We start from the raw sequence: 15,769 nt of genomic DNA, 5'->3' as shown, positions 1-15,769 counted from the left end.
CCGTATCCCCATATCCCTCAATCCGCACCTACCCCTCTCCTCCCCATGTCCCTCAATCCCCACCTACCCACCACCTCCTAATATCCCTCAATCCCCACCCAGCCACCTCATCCGTGTGTCCCTCAATCCCATCCACACATCTTCTCAATGTATCCCTCAATCCCACCTACCCACCCACTCCCATTATCCCTTATTTCCCATCCACTGACCTTCTCCACGTCTCCCTCAATCCCCACCTACCCACCTTCACCCCGTTACCCTCAATCCCCACTTGCCGACCTCCTCCTCATATCCCTCAATCCCCAGCTACTCAACTCCTCCCCATATCCCTCAATCCGCACCCACCCACCTCCTCCTCGTATCCCTCAATCCCCACCGCCCACCTCTTCCCCAATACCCTCAATCTCCACCCACCCGTCTCCTCCCCCTGTCCTCTCTCTCCCCACCTACCTTCCACCTCTTCTGCGTATTCCTCAATCCCACCCACACACCTTCTCAATATATCCCTCAATCCCACCTACCCACCCAATACCATTATCCCTTATTTCCCATCCACTGACCTTCTCCCCGTATCACTCAATCCCCACCTACCTACCTCCTCCCCGTATCCCTTAATCCCCATGCACTCATCTCCTATCCGTATTCCTCAATCCCCACCCACCTGCTCACCATAGCCCTCAAACCCCACCTACCCACCTCATCCCCGTATCCCTCAATCCCTACCTACCCACCTCCTCCCCGTGTCCCTCAATCCCGACCTGCCAACCTCCTCCCCATATTCCTCAATCCCCACCTACCCACCTCCTCCCCGTATCCCTCAATCCCCACCTACCCACCTCCTCCCCGTGAGCCTCAATCCCAACCTGCCAACCTCCTCCCCATATCCCTCAATCTCCATGTACCTACCTCCTCCCCATATCCCTCAATCCACACCTACCCACCTCCTCCTCACACACGTCAATGCCCACCTACCTACCTCCTCCCCCATCCCTCAATCCCCACCGACCTACCTCCTCCCTGTGTCCGTCAATCTCCACCTACCCACCTCCTCCTCGTATACCTCAATCCCCACCTACCCACCTCCTCCTCGTATACGTCAATCCCCACCTACCCACCTCCTCCCTGTGTCTCTCAATCCAGACCCACCCAACTCCTCCCCATATCCCTCATTCCCTCCATGCCCACCTCCTGACACTATCCCTCAATCCCCACCCATCCACCTCCTCCTCGTGCCCCTCAATCCCCATCCACCTCCTCCTCGTGCCCCTCAATCCCCACCTGGCCACCTCTTCCCCATATCCCTCAATCCCCGCCTACCCACCTCCTCCCCGTGAGCCTAAATCCCACCTACCCACCTCCTCCCCGTATCCCTCAGACCCCACCCACCCGCCTCCTCCCCATCTCCCTCAATCCCCACCTGGCCACCTCTTCCCCATATCCCTCAATCCCCACCTACCATCCTCCTCCCCATATCCCTCAATCCCCACCCACCCACCTCTTCCCCGTATCCCTCATTCCCTCCCTGCCCACCTCCTGACACTATCCCTCAATCCCCACCTACTCACCTCCTCACCGTGTCCTTCAATCCCTACCTGCCCACCTGCTCCCCAAATCCCTCAATCCCTACCTGCCCACCTCCTCCCCATATTCCTCAATCCCCACCTCACCACCTCCTCCCCATGTCCCTCAATCCCCACCTACCTACCTCCTCCCCATATCCCTCAATCCCCACCTACCCATCTCCTCCCCGTATACCTCAATCCCCACATACCTACCTCCTCCCCGTATCCCTCAATCCCCACCTGCCCACTTCCTCCCCATATCCATCAATCCCCACCTACCTACCTGCTCCCCTCATCCCTCAATCCCCCCCATCCACCTTCTCGCCATATCCCTCAATCCCCACCTACCCACCTCCTCCCCATATCCCTCAATCCCCACCTACCCACCTCCTCCCCATATCCCTCCATCCGCATCTACTCACCTCCTCCCCATGAGCCTCAATCCCACCTACCCACCTCCTCCCCGCATCCCTCAATCCCCTCCTACCATCCTCCTCCCCGTATACCTCAATCCCCACATACCTACCTCCTCCCCGCATCCCTCAATCCCCACCTGCCCACCTCCTCCCCATATCCATCAATCCCCACCTACCTACCTGCTCCCCTCATCCCTCAATCCCCCCTACCCACCTTCTCGCCATATCCCTCAATCCCCACCTACCCACCTCCTCCCCATATCCCTCCATCCGCATCTACTCACCTCCTCCCCATGAGCCTCAATCCCACCTACCCACCTCCTCCCCGCAACCCTCAATCCCCTCCTACCATCCTCCTCCCCGTATACCTCAATCCCCACATACCTACCTCCTCCCCGCATCCCTCAATCCCCACCTGCCCACCTCCTCCCCATATCCATCAATCCCCACCTACCTACCTCCTCCCCGTATCCCTCAATCCCCACCCACCCACCTCCTCGGCGTATCCCTCAATCCCACCCACCCACCCACTACCATTATCCCTTATTTCCCATCCACTGACCTCCTCCCCGTGTCAGTCAATCTCCACCCACCTGCCTCCTCCCCTTGTCCCTCTATCCCCACCTGCCCACCTCCTGCCCATATCCTTCAATCCCTCCTACCATCCTCCTCCCCGTATCCATCAATCTCCACCTACCCTCCTCCTCCCTGTGTCCATCAATCCCCACCTACCCACCTCCTCCCCGTATCCCTCAATTCCCACCTCCTCCCCGTGTCCGTCAATCTCCACCCACCCGCCTCCTCCGCTCATCCCACAATCCCCACCTACCCTCCTCCTCCCCGTATCCCTCAATCCCCACCTACCCACCTCCTCCCCGTATCCCTCAATCCCCACCTACCCACCTCCTCCCCGTATCCCTCAATCCCCACCTACCCACCTCCTCCCCGTATCCCTCAATCCCCACCTACCCACCTCCTCCCCATATCCCTCAATCCCCACCTACCCTCCTCCTCTCCGCGAAGCTGTGGCCTTGAAGTTGAGGTGCAGGGAGAGATGTTTGGGAATGAGAATGGGGGAGGGGGAGGGGGAGCGATAGGTCCGGGTGCTGTGCTATTCCACAATGCAGGTTGGTGATTTGAGGTTGGGGGGAGGGGAGGGGGGTAACTCCGTGAGAAGCACGGATAGGGCCGGACTCGAGGATGACACCTGCAGATTCCAGTAGACAGGAAGAGGGGTTTGTCAGGGTGACCATCAATGATGCCTTGCAGCAAACCCATTGTCGATGAAACAGGGGGTGTGTGTCCCGCATGGGGCCCGTGTGTGGGGGTCAAGCTGATAACTCAGCTGCCCTTCCCTGCCTAGACAAGGGGGAGGAACTGAAGATTTCACAGGGATGTTCTCCTGAAGCATGTGAATAAAATCTCCTCGACTTCATAAACATTCAGATCGAGTACAAATCAAGGGCACTCTTTCTATTGGTTGGGCCCAAGTTGGGGAACTGTGTCCAATCCTGGTCCACACACACTTTGGGAAGGAAGTCGAGGCTTTGGAGAGGGTGAGGGGGAGATTTGCTCGAATGGTCCCAGGGATGAGGGAATTCAGTCCATGTGGAGAGACTGGGAGAAGCTGGGATTGTTCTCCTCGGAGCAGAGAAGGTTAAGGGGGAGATTGAATCGAGGCGTTCAAAATTATGAGGGGGTTTGGATAGAGTCAATAAGGAGAAAGTGTTTCCAGCGGCAGGAGGGTCGGTAACCAGAGGGACACAGATTGAAGAGAATCGGGGAAAAGAACCAGAGGGGGAGATGAGGAGAATTTGTTTTTTTGACACAGCGAGTTGTTGTGATCTGGAAGGCGCTGCCTGAAAGGGCGGTGGAAGCAGATTCAATAGGAACTTTCAAAAGGGGGGAATTGGATAAATACTGGAAGGGGAAAAATTTGCAGGGATATGGGGGGGAAAGAGCAGGGGGGATAGAGTGGGGACGAATTGGATAGATCTTTCCAAGAGCCGACACGGGGAAGATGGGCTGAATGGCCTCTCCTGGGCTGTGCGGGTTTATGGTTTCTGCCTGTTGCCCTTTGTTCCGCCATTTATGTCAACTGCGAGTGTGAGAAAGGGGGCAGCAGGACCACAGGGCCTGGGAGAGGAGGCCCGGTCGCACGGTCATTGGCAGCTTGACCGGGACCCGTACGCTAATCGCAGCTACGGAGAGGCTGGGCGGAGGAGCGGCGAGTTAGACACGTACTGACCAGGGGGTCAGGAAGGGAGGCAGCTCCTCGGTCCTCGGGAGACGAAGAGCTTCATCGGCAAATAAATTTTAAAAAAAGCTACCGAGAAATTTCAACGCAAATCTCTATTTTTCCCTTAAGAAAAGACGTGCATTTGCCTAGCGCCTCTCCCCACCTCAGGGCGTCCCCCAATGCGTTTCGCAGCCGACGAAGGACTTTTTTTTTCTCTCTCTGAAGTGGGCCCGCTGCTGTCGTGCAGGAAACGCCGCAGCCAACTCGCGCACAGCAAGATCCCACAATCAGCCCATGTGGAGAATGGCCCAGATCATCTGCTTTTTCTTCTTTAGTGATGTCGGTTGAGGGGTAAATATTGGGCCCCAGGGCACCGGGGAGAACTCCCCCCCCCACCCCTAGCCTCTGCTCTTCTTCCAAATAGCAGCCGTGGGATCTTTTACACCCACCCGAGAGGGCAGACGGGGGCCTGGGTTTAATGTCTCCTCCGAAAGACAGCACCTCCGATAATGGGAGAGAGAGGGAACGAGAGAAAGAGACTGGGAGACAGATACAGGGAGTTGCAGAGACAGATGGGGGGAAGGACAGTGAGAGAACGAGGAACAGAAAGAACGAGGGAAATGTGAAAGAATGAAGGTCAAGGGGAAAGAGAGAGGGGCAAAGCGAGAAAGAGTAAATTAGAGAGAGAACGAGATATAACGAATGAAAGATGGAGAGGAAGAGAGTGGAAGTAAAACAATGGGGGGGGGAGAATGAAAAAGGGAGAAAGAATGCAAAAGGGAGAGAGAAAGAGAGAGAGAGAGAGAGAGAGAGAATGAGGGAAAGGCCAAAAGAATGAAAAAGGATGAGAGGGAGAAAGGAAGAGAGTGCAGGAGTGAGAGAGAGAGATTGGGAGAATGACGGAGAAAGAGGGAAAACAGAGAGAGGAAGAAAGGTAGGGAGAAAGAAATGGAGGGTGAAAACAGGAAAGAGAATGAGGGAATACTAGAGGGAACGAGGGAGAAAGACAGAGAAAGAGGAAACACAGAAAGGGAGAGATATACTGAGTGTGAGAATAAAAGAGAATGAGAGAGAACGAGAGAGAGAGAGAGAGGTAAAAAGAGTGAGGAAGAAAGAGGGAGTGATATTGAGATGGAAAGAGAGAGAGGGAGAATGACAATGAGAGAGAGAGGAGGCAGAGAGTTAGAGAGAGGGAGTGAGCCTGCTGGGTATCAATCCTTTCGAGAATGACATGTCTCATTGTGTGTCAGTGCATGTGTGTGTATGTCTCTGAGCATGTCGACACGTGTGTGTATGTCTCTGAGCATGTCGACACGTGTGTGCATGTCTGTGTGGGTAGCTTATCAAGGGGGCAGAATGCACACCAACTGCTCTTTTAAGGGACGGCCTGAAAACTATGGAAATAGCGACAAACCTGACCCTTCCCACCCTCCCCCTCGTGTATTTGGGTGTCACTAGCCGGTGAGACAGTGCCATGCCAGCAGCTGCACCCCTTAACCACCAGGGGGAGCGCAAGCCCACCAGAGTCAGCCAATCACCGCCCTGCCAGGTCACCAGTGCTTGTTGGAGAGGATTCTGCTTGAACGGGAGCAATGCCATGGGAGCTATGTTAATTGCTTACTAAATGGGATCCTTCGCAAGCCCTTGTTGTGACATGGCAGCCGAATCATTTTGAGTTCAAGGGAGCTACATGGACCTCAGGACCGTCAGTAATTTTTGGGGATCTTCCCCTTTGTTTTAAAGGTCCTTCCCAAGTTTTCTCCGCGCCTATGGAGTCATTCCAGCACAGAAGGAGGCTATTCGGCCCATCCAGTCCATGCCGTCTCTCTGTAGAGCAATCCAGTCAGTTCCATTCCCCCCGCTCTATCCCCGTATCCCTGCGAGTTTATTTCCCTCAAGTGTCCGTCCAATTTCCTTTTGAAATCGTTCATCATCTCCATTTCCACCATCCTCGTACGCAGCGAGTTCCAGCTCATTACCACTCGCTGTGTAAAAAAGTTCCTCCTCACATTCCCCCCCCACCGCCCAAAACCTTCAATCTGTGTCCCCCAGTCCTTGTACCATCAGCTAATGGCAACAGCTTCTCTTTGTCTACCTTATCTAAACCCATCATCATCTTGTACACCTCGATCAGATCCCCCTCAATCTCCTTAGCTCCAAGGAGAACAACCCCAGCTTCTCCATCCCAACCTTGGAGCTAAAATCCCTCATCCCTGGACCCATTCTGGTCAATCTCCTCCCCACCCTCTCATGGACCCTCACATCCTTCCCAAAGTGAGGTGACCAGAACTGGGAGTAATCCCCTAAGCTGTGGCCTTGCAGGGCATTTTGTGGGTTTATGAAGCCCAAGATCCCATCATGCTTTGCTAATGACTATCTCAATAGGCCTGCCACTCTCAAAGGCCTGGGCACAAATCTCTCTCTCTCCCTCCCCACTCTGGAACCATAACTATCCTCACTATCTCTGCCTCAATCTCCCTCTTCGCTCATCGCTTTTCCCACCTCAAAGACAAATTATTTTTTATGCATTCACTAATGTGAACATCACTTACGAGGCCAGCATTTATTGCCCATCCCTAATTGCCCTTGAGAAATAACATTCGCGCCACACAAGTGTCAGGCAATGACCATTTCCAACAAGAGAGAATCCAACCATCGCCCCTTCATGTTCAATGGCCTCACCATCGCTGAATCCCCCACCATCAACATCCTGGGGGTTACCATTGACCAGAAACTGAACTGGACCAGCCGTATAAATACTGTGGCTACAAGAGCAGGTCAGAGGCTGGGAATCCTGCGGAGAGTAACTCACCTCCTGACTCCCCAAAGCCTGTCCACCATCTACAAGGCACAAGTCAGGAGTGTGATGGATACTCCCCACTTGCCTGGATGACATTAGGGAAATGGTGACAGTGTGGGGAAAAAGACATTGAAGTGGACAATCAGCTACAATCGTACTCAATGGCAGAACAGGCTCGATGGGCTGAATGGGCTACTCATGGACCTTTATTCCTATGAGTGCAGCTCCCACAACACTCAAGAAGCTCGACACCGTCCAGGACAAAGCAGCCCCGCTTGATTGGCACCACATCCACAAACATTCACTCCCTCCACCACCGACGCACAGTAGCAGCAGTGTGTGTACCATCTACAAGATGCACTGCAGGAATTCAGCACTGACCCTCCGACAGTGCAGCACTCCCTCAGCACTGACCCTCCGACAGTGCAGCGCTCCCTCAGCACTGACCCTCCGACAGTGCAGCGCTCCCTCAGCACTGACCCTCCGACAGTGCAGCGCTCCCTCAGCACTGACCCTCCGACAGTGCAGCGCTCCCTCAGCACTGACCCTCCGACAGTGCAGCGCTCCCTCAGCACTGACCCTCCGACAGTGCAGCGCTCCCTCAGCACTGACCCTGTGAGGGTCAGCCTGGAGACTGGACGCACGTGCTCAGTGTTCTGGTGTGGACCTCCAACCCGCAACCTTGCGCTTCAGAGAGGGGCGAGTGGGCTGGGAGGTGGGGTGGTGGTGGGTGGGGGGGTGAGGGGGTGAGGGGGTGGAGGGGGGTGAGGGGGTGCTTCTCCCAGGGGAATCATGGACGAAGCGATGGAGGCCAAACGCCCTCTCTCTCGCAGCACGTCAACTAAAAAAACAAACAGATCTCGTGACCGGAGCGAGTTTTGCAGAGGTTGCAGAGAGAGAGATGGGGGGGTGGGGAGAGACCAATGCAATCGGCGAATTGTGAGCTTGTCGGGAACAATATAAAAAGCTAAAGGCAGCTGGCTGAAAGGGCAGCATTAGCTCGAGCGCCTGCTATTATGCAGTGAGCTGTCCCATTCTCTCTGTGATCCCAATTTCTGCCGATTGTGTATGTGCGTTCCGATTGTCCCCGGCCGGCACTCTCATCCCCCTCTGCACAGCTCAGCAGATGCTTTGAGAGCCAAAGTGCAGCCTGGACACATCGGAACCTTCCAGAACCACCGTGCCCCCATCCTCACGCCCCCACGACCCTCCCCCACCGACCTCTTGTCCCTGCCACCTCATTGGCCGGCCTCCATCAGGCTCTCGATTGGACCGTCGTCCAGCCCTCAGTTGAATCCCCCCTTGTCGACACATTTGTCTCCAGTAGCTGCACCGGAGGGTCAGCGGCTCCCACACCTTCCTCCTGCTCACCTCGTCCAGCCGTGGCCAAGAGTCTGTCTCGTCGCACCCAGGCGGGCGATCGCCAAGGTAACACTGTCCTGTCTCTCGCGCGCGCTGTCCACGTCCTGAGAATGTCCCCACCCCCCCTCCCCAGCACCCCGGTCGATTCCCCTCCCCCCTCCGACCACCACCGGCAACTTTTTGACTCGCGCCGAGATAGAGCCTTGCGAATTGTAAACTGCGTTGACATAGCGCCGGTAGCCCAGTGAAAAACTCCACCGGGCGCTCCACGGGAGCGATTATCATCAAGGGTTTGACCCCGAGCCACATTAGAATGTATTAGGGGCAGCTGACCAAGAGCTCGGGCACTGAGGTCAGTTTTTAAGGAGCATCTTAGAGAAGGAGAGACAGAGAGAGAGAGAGAGGGGCAGGGAGGCGGAGAGGTTTAGAGGGGGATTTCCAGGGGTTAAGGCAGCACGGCCGCCAATGGTGGAGCGATGGAAATCGGGAGATGCTCAGGAGTCCGGATATGGAGGAGCACAGAGGGCTGTAGGAGGGATAGGGAGGATTGTAGGGGCTGGAGGAGGTTACAGAGATAGGGAAGGTTGTAGGGACTGGAGGAGGTTACAGAGATAGAGAGGATTGTAGGGGCTGGAGGAGGTTACAGAGATAGGGAGGGTTGTAGGGGCTCTAGGAGGTTACAGAGATAGGGAGGGTTGTAGGGGCTGGAGGAGGTTACAGAGATAGGGAGGGTTGTAGGGGCTGGAGGAGGTTACAGAGATAGGGAGGGTTGAAGGGTCTGGAGGAGGTTACAGGGATAGGGAGGGATGTAGGGGCTGGAGGAGGTCACAGAGATAGGGAGGGTTGAAGGGTCTGGAGGAGGTTACAGGGATAGGGAGGGATGTAGGGGCTGGAGGAGGTCACAGAGATAGGGAGGGTTGAAGGGTCTGGAGGAGGTTACAGGGATAGGGAGGGATGTAGGGGCTGGAGGAGGTCACAGAGATAGGGAGGGTTGAAGGGTCAGGAGGAGGTTACAGAGGTAGGTAGGGGGTAAGGAGGGATTTGAAACAATGTGAATTTTATAATTGTGGGATTGCCGGACCGGGAGCCAGTGTAGCTCAGTGAGCAACAGGGAGTGATGTGTGTACGGGAATGGGCGTGAGTTAGGACACGGGGGCAGCAGAGTTTGGGGATGAGCTGAGGTTTACAGAGGGTGGGAGATGGGAGGCCGGGCAGGAGAGTGTTGGGATAGTCGAGGGCGGAGGGAACAATTGGGCGAATGGAGAGCGACGAGGCTTTCCCGGCGGCTGGGAGAAGGGGGAGTGGAGAGGCAGGAGGGGGAGATACTGGAGGAGGAACTGGGAAGGCAGTTCACGGATTGGGAGTTAAAAAGGGAAGATTTCGGGATAGGGAGAGGGAAGGTTCCAGAAGCAGTGGTGCTCTGACAGCCACACGGGGTCCGGGTTATGTTGGAAGCTTGTGCTGGTAGCAGAGGCGGGGTCTCTGCTGAGGGGAGCTGAACCAACCCCACGTTCAGTGGGGTTTATAACAACCAATCCACTGAACACAGAACAAAAATAATTGTCGACTATGGAAAAGGAAAGAACTTGCATTTCTCTAGCGCCTTTCCCCACCTCAGGACGTCCCAAAGTGTTTCGAAACCAATGAAGGGATTTTTTTGAGCTCACTGTTGTAATGTAGGAAACACAACAGCCAGTTTGCACACAGCAAGATCCCACAAACAGCAATGTGATAATGACCCATTTCATCTGCTTAGAGCGATGTTGGGTGAGGGGTAAATATTGGCTCCAGGACCCCGGGGAGAACTCCCCCCTGCTCTTCTTCCAAATAGTGGCCGTGGGATCTTTCACACCCGTCCGAGAGGGCAGACGGGGGTCTCGGTTTAATGTCTCATCTGAAAGACAGTGCGGCACTCCCTCAGTACTGACCCTCTGACAGTGCAGCACTCCCTCAGTACTGACCCTCTGACAGTGCAGCACTCCCTCAGTACTGACCCTCCGACAGTGCAGCACTCCCTCAGTACTGACCCTCTGACAGTGCAGCACTCCCTCAGTACTGACCCTCCGACAGTGCAGCACTCCCTCAGTACTGACCCTCCGACACTGCAGCACTCCCTCAGTACTGACCCTCCGACAGTGCAGCACTCCCTCAGTACTGACCCTCCGACAGTGCAGCACTCCCTCAGTACTGACCCTCCGACAGTGCAGCACTCCCTCAGTACTGACCCTCCGACAGTGCAGCGCTCCCTCAGTACTGACCCTCCGACAGTGCAGCACTCCCTCAGTACTGACCCTCCGACAGTGCAGCACTCCCTCAGTACTGACTGTCTGAGAGTGCAGCACTCCCTCACCACTGACCCTCTGACAGTGCAGCACTCCTTCCATACTTACCCTCCGACAGTGCAGCACTCCCTCAGTACTGACCCTCCAACAGTGCAGCACTGCCTCAGTGCTGACCCTCTGACAGTGCAGCACTCCTTCCATACTTACCCTCCGACAGTGCAGCACTCCCTCAGTACTGACCCTCCGACAGTGCAGCGCTCCCTCAGTACTGACCCTCCGACAGTGCAGCACTCCCTCAGTACTGACCCTCCGACAGTGCAGCACTCCCTCAGTACTGACTGTCCGAGAGTGCAGCACGCCCTCAGTACTGACCCTCCGACAGTGCAGCACTCCCTCAGTACTGACCCTCCGACAGTGCAGCACTCCCTCAGTACTGACCCTCCGATAGTGCAGCACTCCCTCAGTACTGACCCTCCGACAGTGCAGCACTCCCTCAGTACTGACTGTCTGAGAGTGCAGCACTCCCTCAGTACTGACCCTCTGACAGTGCAGCACTCCCTCAGTACTGACTGTCCGACAGTGCAGCACGCCCTCAGTACTGACCCTCTGACAGTGCAGCACTCCCTCAGTAGTGCCCCTCTGACAGTGCAGCACTGCCTCAGTACTGACCCTCCGACAGTGCAGCACTCCCTCAGCACTGATCCCCCGACAGTGCAGCACTCCCTCAGTACTGACCCCCTGACAGTGCAGCACTCCCTCAGTACTGACCCTCCGACAGTGCAGCACTCCCTCAGTACTGACCCTCCGACAGTGCAGCACACCCTCAGTGCTGACCCTCTGACAGTGCAGCACTCCCTCAGTACTGACCCTCCGACAGTGCAGCACTCCCTCAGTACTGACCCTCTGACAGTGCAGCACTCCCTCAGTACTGACCCTCCGACAGTGCAGCACTCCCTCAGTACTGACCCTCCGACACTGCAGCACTCCCTCAGTACTGACCCTCCGACAGTGCAGCACTCCCTCAGTACTGACCCTCCGACAGTGCAGCACTCCCTCAGTACTGACCCTCCGACAGTGCAGCACTCCCTCAGTACTGACCCTCCGACAGTGCAGCGCTCCCTCAGTACTGACCCTCCGACAGTGCAGCACTCCCTCAGTACTGACCCTCCGACAGTGCAGCACTCCCTCAGTACTGACTGTCCGAGAGTGCAGCACGCCCTCAGTACTGACCCTCCGACAGTGCAGCACTCCCTCAGTACTGACCCTCCGACAGTGCAGCACTCCCTCAGTACTGACCCTCCGACAGTGCAGCACTCCCTCAGTACTGACCCTCCGACAGTGCAGCACTCCCTCAGTACTGACCCTCCGACAGTGCAGCACTCCCTCAGTACTGACTGTCTGAGAGTGCAGCACTCCCTCACCACTGACCCTCTGACAGTGCAGCACTCCTTCCATACTTACCCTCCGACAGTGCAGCACTCCCTCAGTACTGACCCTCCAACAGTGCAGCACTGCCTCAGTGCTGACCCTCTGACAGTGCAGCACTCCTTCCATACTTACCCTCCGACAGTGCAGCGCTCCCTCAGTACTGAGCCTCCGACAGTGCAGCGCTCCCTCAGTACTGACCCTCCGACAGTGCAGCACTCCCTCAGTACTGACCCTCCGACAGTGCAGCACTCCCTCAGTACTGACTGTCCGAGAGTGCAGCACGCCCTCAGTACTGACCCTCCGACAGTGCAGCACTCCCTCAGTACTGACCCTCCGACAGTGCAGCACTCCCTCAGTACTGACCCTCCGACAGTGCAGCACTCCCTCAGTACTGACCCTCCGACAGTGCAGCACTCCCTCAGTACTGACTGTCTGAGAGTGCAGCACTCCCTCAGTACTGACCCTCTGACAGTGCAGCACTCCCTCAGTACTGACTGTCCGACAGTGCAGCACGCCCTCAGTACTGACCCTCTGACAGTGCAGCACTCCCTCAGTAGTGCCCCTCTGACAGTGCAGCACTGCCTCAGTACTGACCCTCCGACAGTGCAGCACTCCCTCAGCACTGATCCCCCGACAGTGCAGCACTCCCTCAGTACTGACCGCCTGACAGTGCAGCACTCCCTCAGTACTGACCCTCCGACAGTGCAGCACTCTCTCAGTACTGACCCGCCGACAGTTTAGTGTCCCCTCAGTACTGACTCTCCAACTGTGCAGAGCTCCCTCAGTACTGACCCTCTGACAGTGCAGCTCTCCCTCAGTACTGACCCTCCGACAGTGCAGCACTCCCTCAGCACTGACGCTCCGACAGTGCAGCACTCCCTCAGTACTGACCCTCCGACAGTGCAGCACTCCCTCAGCACTGACCCTCCGACAGTGCAGCACTCCCTCAGTACCTACCCTCCGACAGTGCAGCACTCCCTCAGTACTGACCCTCTGACAGTGCAGCGCTGCCTTAGTACTGACCTTCCCACAGTGCAGCACTCCCTCAGTACTGACCCTCCGACAGTGCAGCACTCCCTCAGCACTGACCCTCCGACAGTGCAGCACTCCCTCAGTACCTACCCTCCGACAGTGCAGCACTCCCTCAGTACTGACCCTCTGACAGTGCAGCGCTGCCTTAGTACTGACCTTCCCACAGTGCAGCACTCCCTCAGTACTGACCCTCCGACAGTGCAGCACTCCCTCAGTACTGACCCTCCGACAGTGCAGCACTCCCTCACCACTGACCCTCTGACAGTGCAGCACTCCTTCCATACTTACCCTCCGACAGTGCAGCACTCCCTCAGTACTGACCCTCCAACAGTGCAGCACTGCCTCAGTGCTGACCCTCTGACAGTGCAGCACTCCTTCCATACTTACCCTCCGACAGTGCAGCACTCCCTCAGTACTGACCCTCCAACAGTGCAGCACTGCCTCAGTGCTTACCCTCTGACAGTGCAGCACTCCTTCCATACTTACCCTCCGACAGTGCAGCACTCCCTCAGTACTGACACTCCAACAGTGCAGCACTCCCACAGCACTGAAGCTCTGACATTGCAGCACTCCCTCAGTACTGCCCCTCTGACAGTGCAGCGCTCCCTCAGTACTGACCCTCCGACAGTGCAGCACTCCCTCAGCACTGATCCCCCGACAGTGCAGCACTCCCTCAGCACTGACCCTCCGACAGTGCAGCACTCCCTCAGCACTGACGCTCTGACATTGCAGCACTTCCTCAGTACTGACCCTCTGACAGTGCAGCACTCCCTCAGTACTGACCCTCCGACAGTGCAGCACTCCCTCAGTACTGACCCTCCAACAGTGCTGCACTCCCTCAGTACTGACCCTCTGACAGTGCAGCACTCCCTCAGTACTGTCTCCACGTGTTTTATGCTCGGTGTCGGAGTGGGATTTGAACCCACTAACCTCTGAATCTGAGGTGACCGAGGTTCCCACTGAAAGATGGCAATTCTCATGGAATGCCCGTCCTGGGGGTAGTTGCTAAGGGAACAGAACAGTTAATTATGGTGTCTGATTTTGATTTTTGATTTATTTCAGTGGTTTAGGTTCATTTATTGGTCCCCATTCTCTCAATCGAGGAGGGAGGGGATCTAACCCTGATCCTAGTGGCTACTGCTCCGGTGAGGTCCCCCTTGGATGAATAGCCATGGGCCCGAATGTGACCTGTTGAAATGCCAGTGCCACCATCAGCTGCTAAGTAGCCCACATGAAGACGACCCTCTTGGAGAGTGTGAGTGCCTGTGGGACCCATAGAGGGGTGAAAAGAGAGAGGCGGATAGCACAGGGATGAGGCATTAGATGCCATGACTGCTTTTTTTGGGTGGATCTGAGCTTAATGTTGGAATATCGCACTAGGCACTGTAACCCGTCTCTCTCTCTCTCTCTCTCAGATATCTCTCGCTCAGTGACATAGAGATCGTATCAACACGCTTACAGACATGTACAGTTTCATGGGTGGAGGTCTCTTCTGTGCCTTCATGGGCAATGTCCTCTTGGTGGTGTCCACGGCAACTGATTACTGGATGCAGTACCGTCTGTCAGGCAGTTTTGCCCACCAGGGCCTCTGGAGATATTGTATCGCAAACAAGTGTTACATGCAGACTGACAGCATCGGTGAGAATGTAATGACATGGACAGTATGACTTTATGTATGTGTGTGTGTGTATGTATGTGTGTGCATGGACTGTGTGTGTGTGTGTGCGAGAATGTGTTTGTGTGTGAGTGTGTGTGTGTGTGTGTGGTTGTGTGCGTGTGAGGTGCTGGGTATTGGGCATTGGGTAGTCAGTGTTGGATATGAGGGTTTCAGTGTTGTGTGCTGGGTAGTCTGTTTTGGGTGTTGGGTGTTGGGCGTTGAGCGCTGGGTGGTCATTATTGAGTGTTGGATATTGGGTGTTGAGTGCTAGGTGTTGGGTGTTTGGTGTTGAGTGTTTGGAGTTGGATGTTCACTGTTGGATGTTGGGTGTTCAGTGTTGGGTGTTTAGTGCTGGGCGTTTAGTGTTGGGCATTGGGTGTTCAGTGTTGGGTGTTGAGTAAAGGGAGTTCGGTGTTGGATTTTGAGTGTTGAGTGTTGTGTGTTGGGTGTTGGGTGTTGAGTGTTGCGTGTTGAGTGTTGGGTGTTGGGTGTTGAGTGTTGAGTGTTGGGTGTTGGGTGTTAAGTGTTGGGTGTTGAGTATTGAGTGTTGAGTGTTGGGTGTTGGGTGTTGAGTGTTGAGTGTTGAGTGTTGGGTGTTGAGTGTTGAGTGTTGGGTGTTGGTGCTGAGTGTTGGGTGTTGGGTGTTGGATGTTGAATGTTGAGTGTTTGTGTTGAGTGTTGGGGTTGAGTGTTGGGTGTTGAGTTTTGGGTGTTGGATGTTGGGTGTTGGGTGTTGGGTGTTGGGTGTTGGATGTTGAGTGTTGGGTGTTGGGTGTTGGGTGTTAAGTGTTGGGTGTTGAGTGGTGAGTGTTGAGTGTTGGGTGTTGAGTGCTGAGTGTTGCGTGTTGGGTGTTGGTGTTGAGTGTTGGGTGTTGGGTGTTGGATGTTGAGTGTTGAGTGTTGGTGTTGAGTGTTGAGTGTTGGTGTTGAGTGTTGGGTGTTGGTGTTAAGTGTTGGGTTTTGGGTGCTGGTGTTGAGTGTTGGGTGTTGG

At 55.6% G+C, this 15,769-nt stretch overlaps 1 protein-coding gene across 1 annotated transcript in view; it reads left to right on the top strand.

Annotated features, from left to right (window-relative positions):
• Nucleotides 1-14,154: 14,154 nt before the first annotated feature.
• LOC144676339 (lens fiber membrane intrinsic protein-like) overlaps nt 14,155-15,769 on the top strand; it is a gene marked incomplete at its 3' end in the record, with an annotated part of 50,710 nt that continues 49,095 nt past the window's right edge. The window contains exons 1-2 of the mRNA XM_078536785.1: nt 14,155-14,376; nt 14,537-14,759. Coding sequence (XP_078392911.1) covers nt 14,585-14,759 — 175 coding nt within the window. The remainder of the gene's footprint in view (nt 14,377-14,536; nt 14,760-15,769) is intronic.

Source organism: Cetorhinus maximus, unplaced genomic scaffold, assembly GCF_964194155.1.
Source record: "Cetorhinus maximus unplaced genomic scaffold, sCetMax3.hap1.1 HAP1_SCAFFOLD_1525, whole genome shotgun sequence".
NCBI classification, from domain to species: domain Eukaryota; kingdom Metazoa; phylum Chordata; class Chondrichthyes; order Lamniformes; family Cetorhinidae; genus Cetorhinus; species Cetorhinus maximus.
Note: the sequence above shows the minus strand (reverse complement) of the source record. Positions and strands in the feature narration are given on the sequence as shown.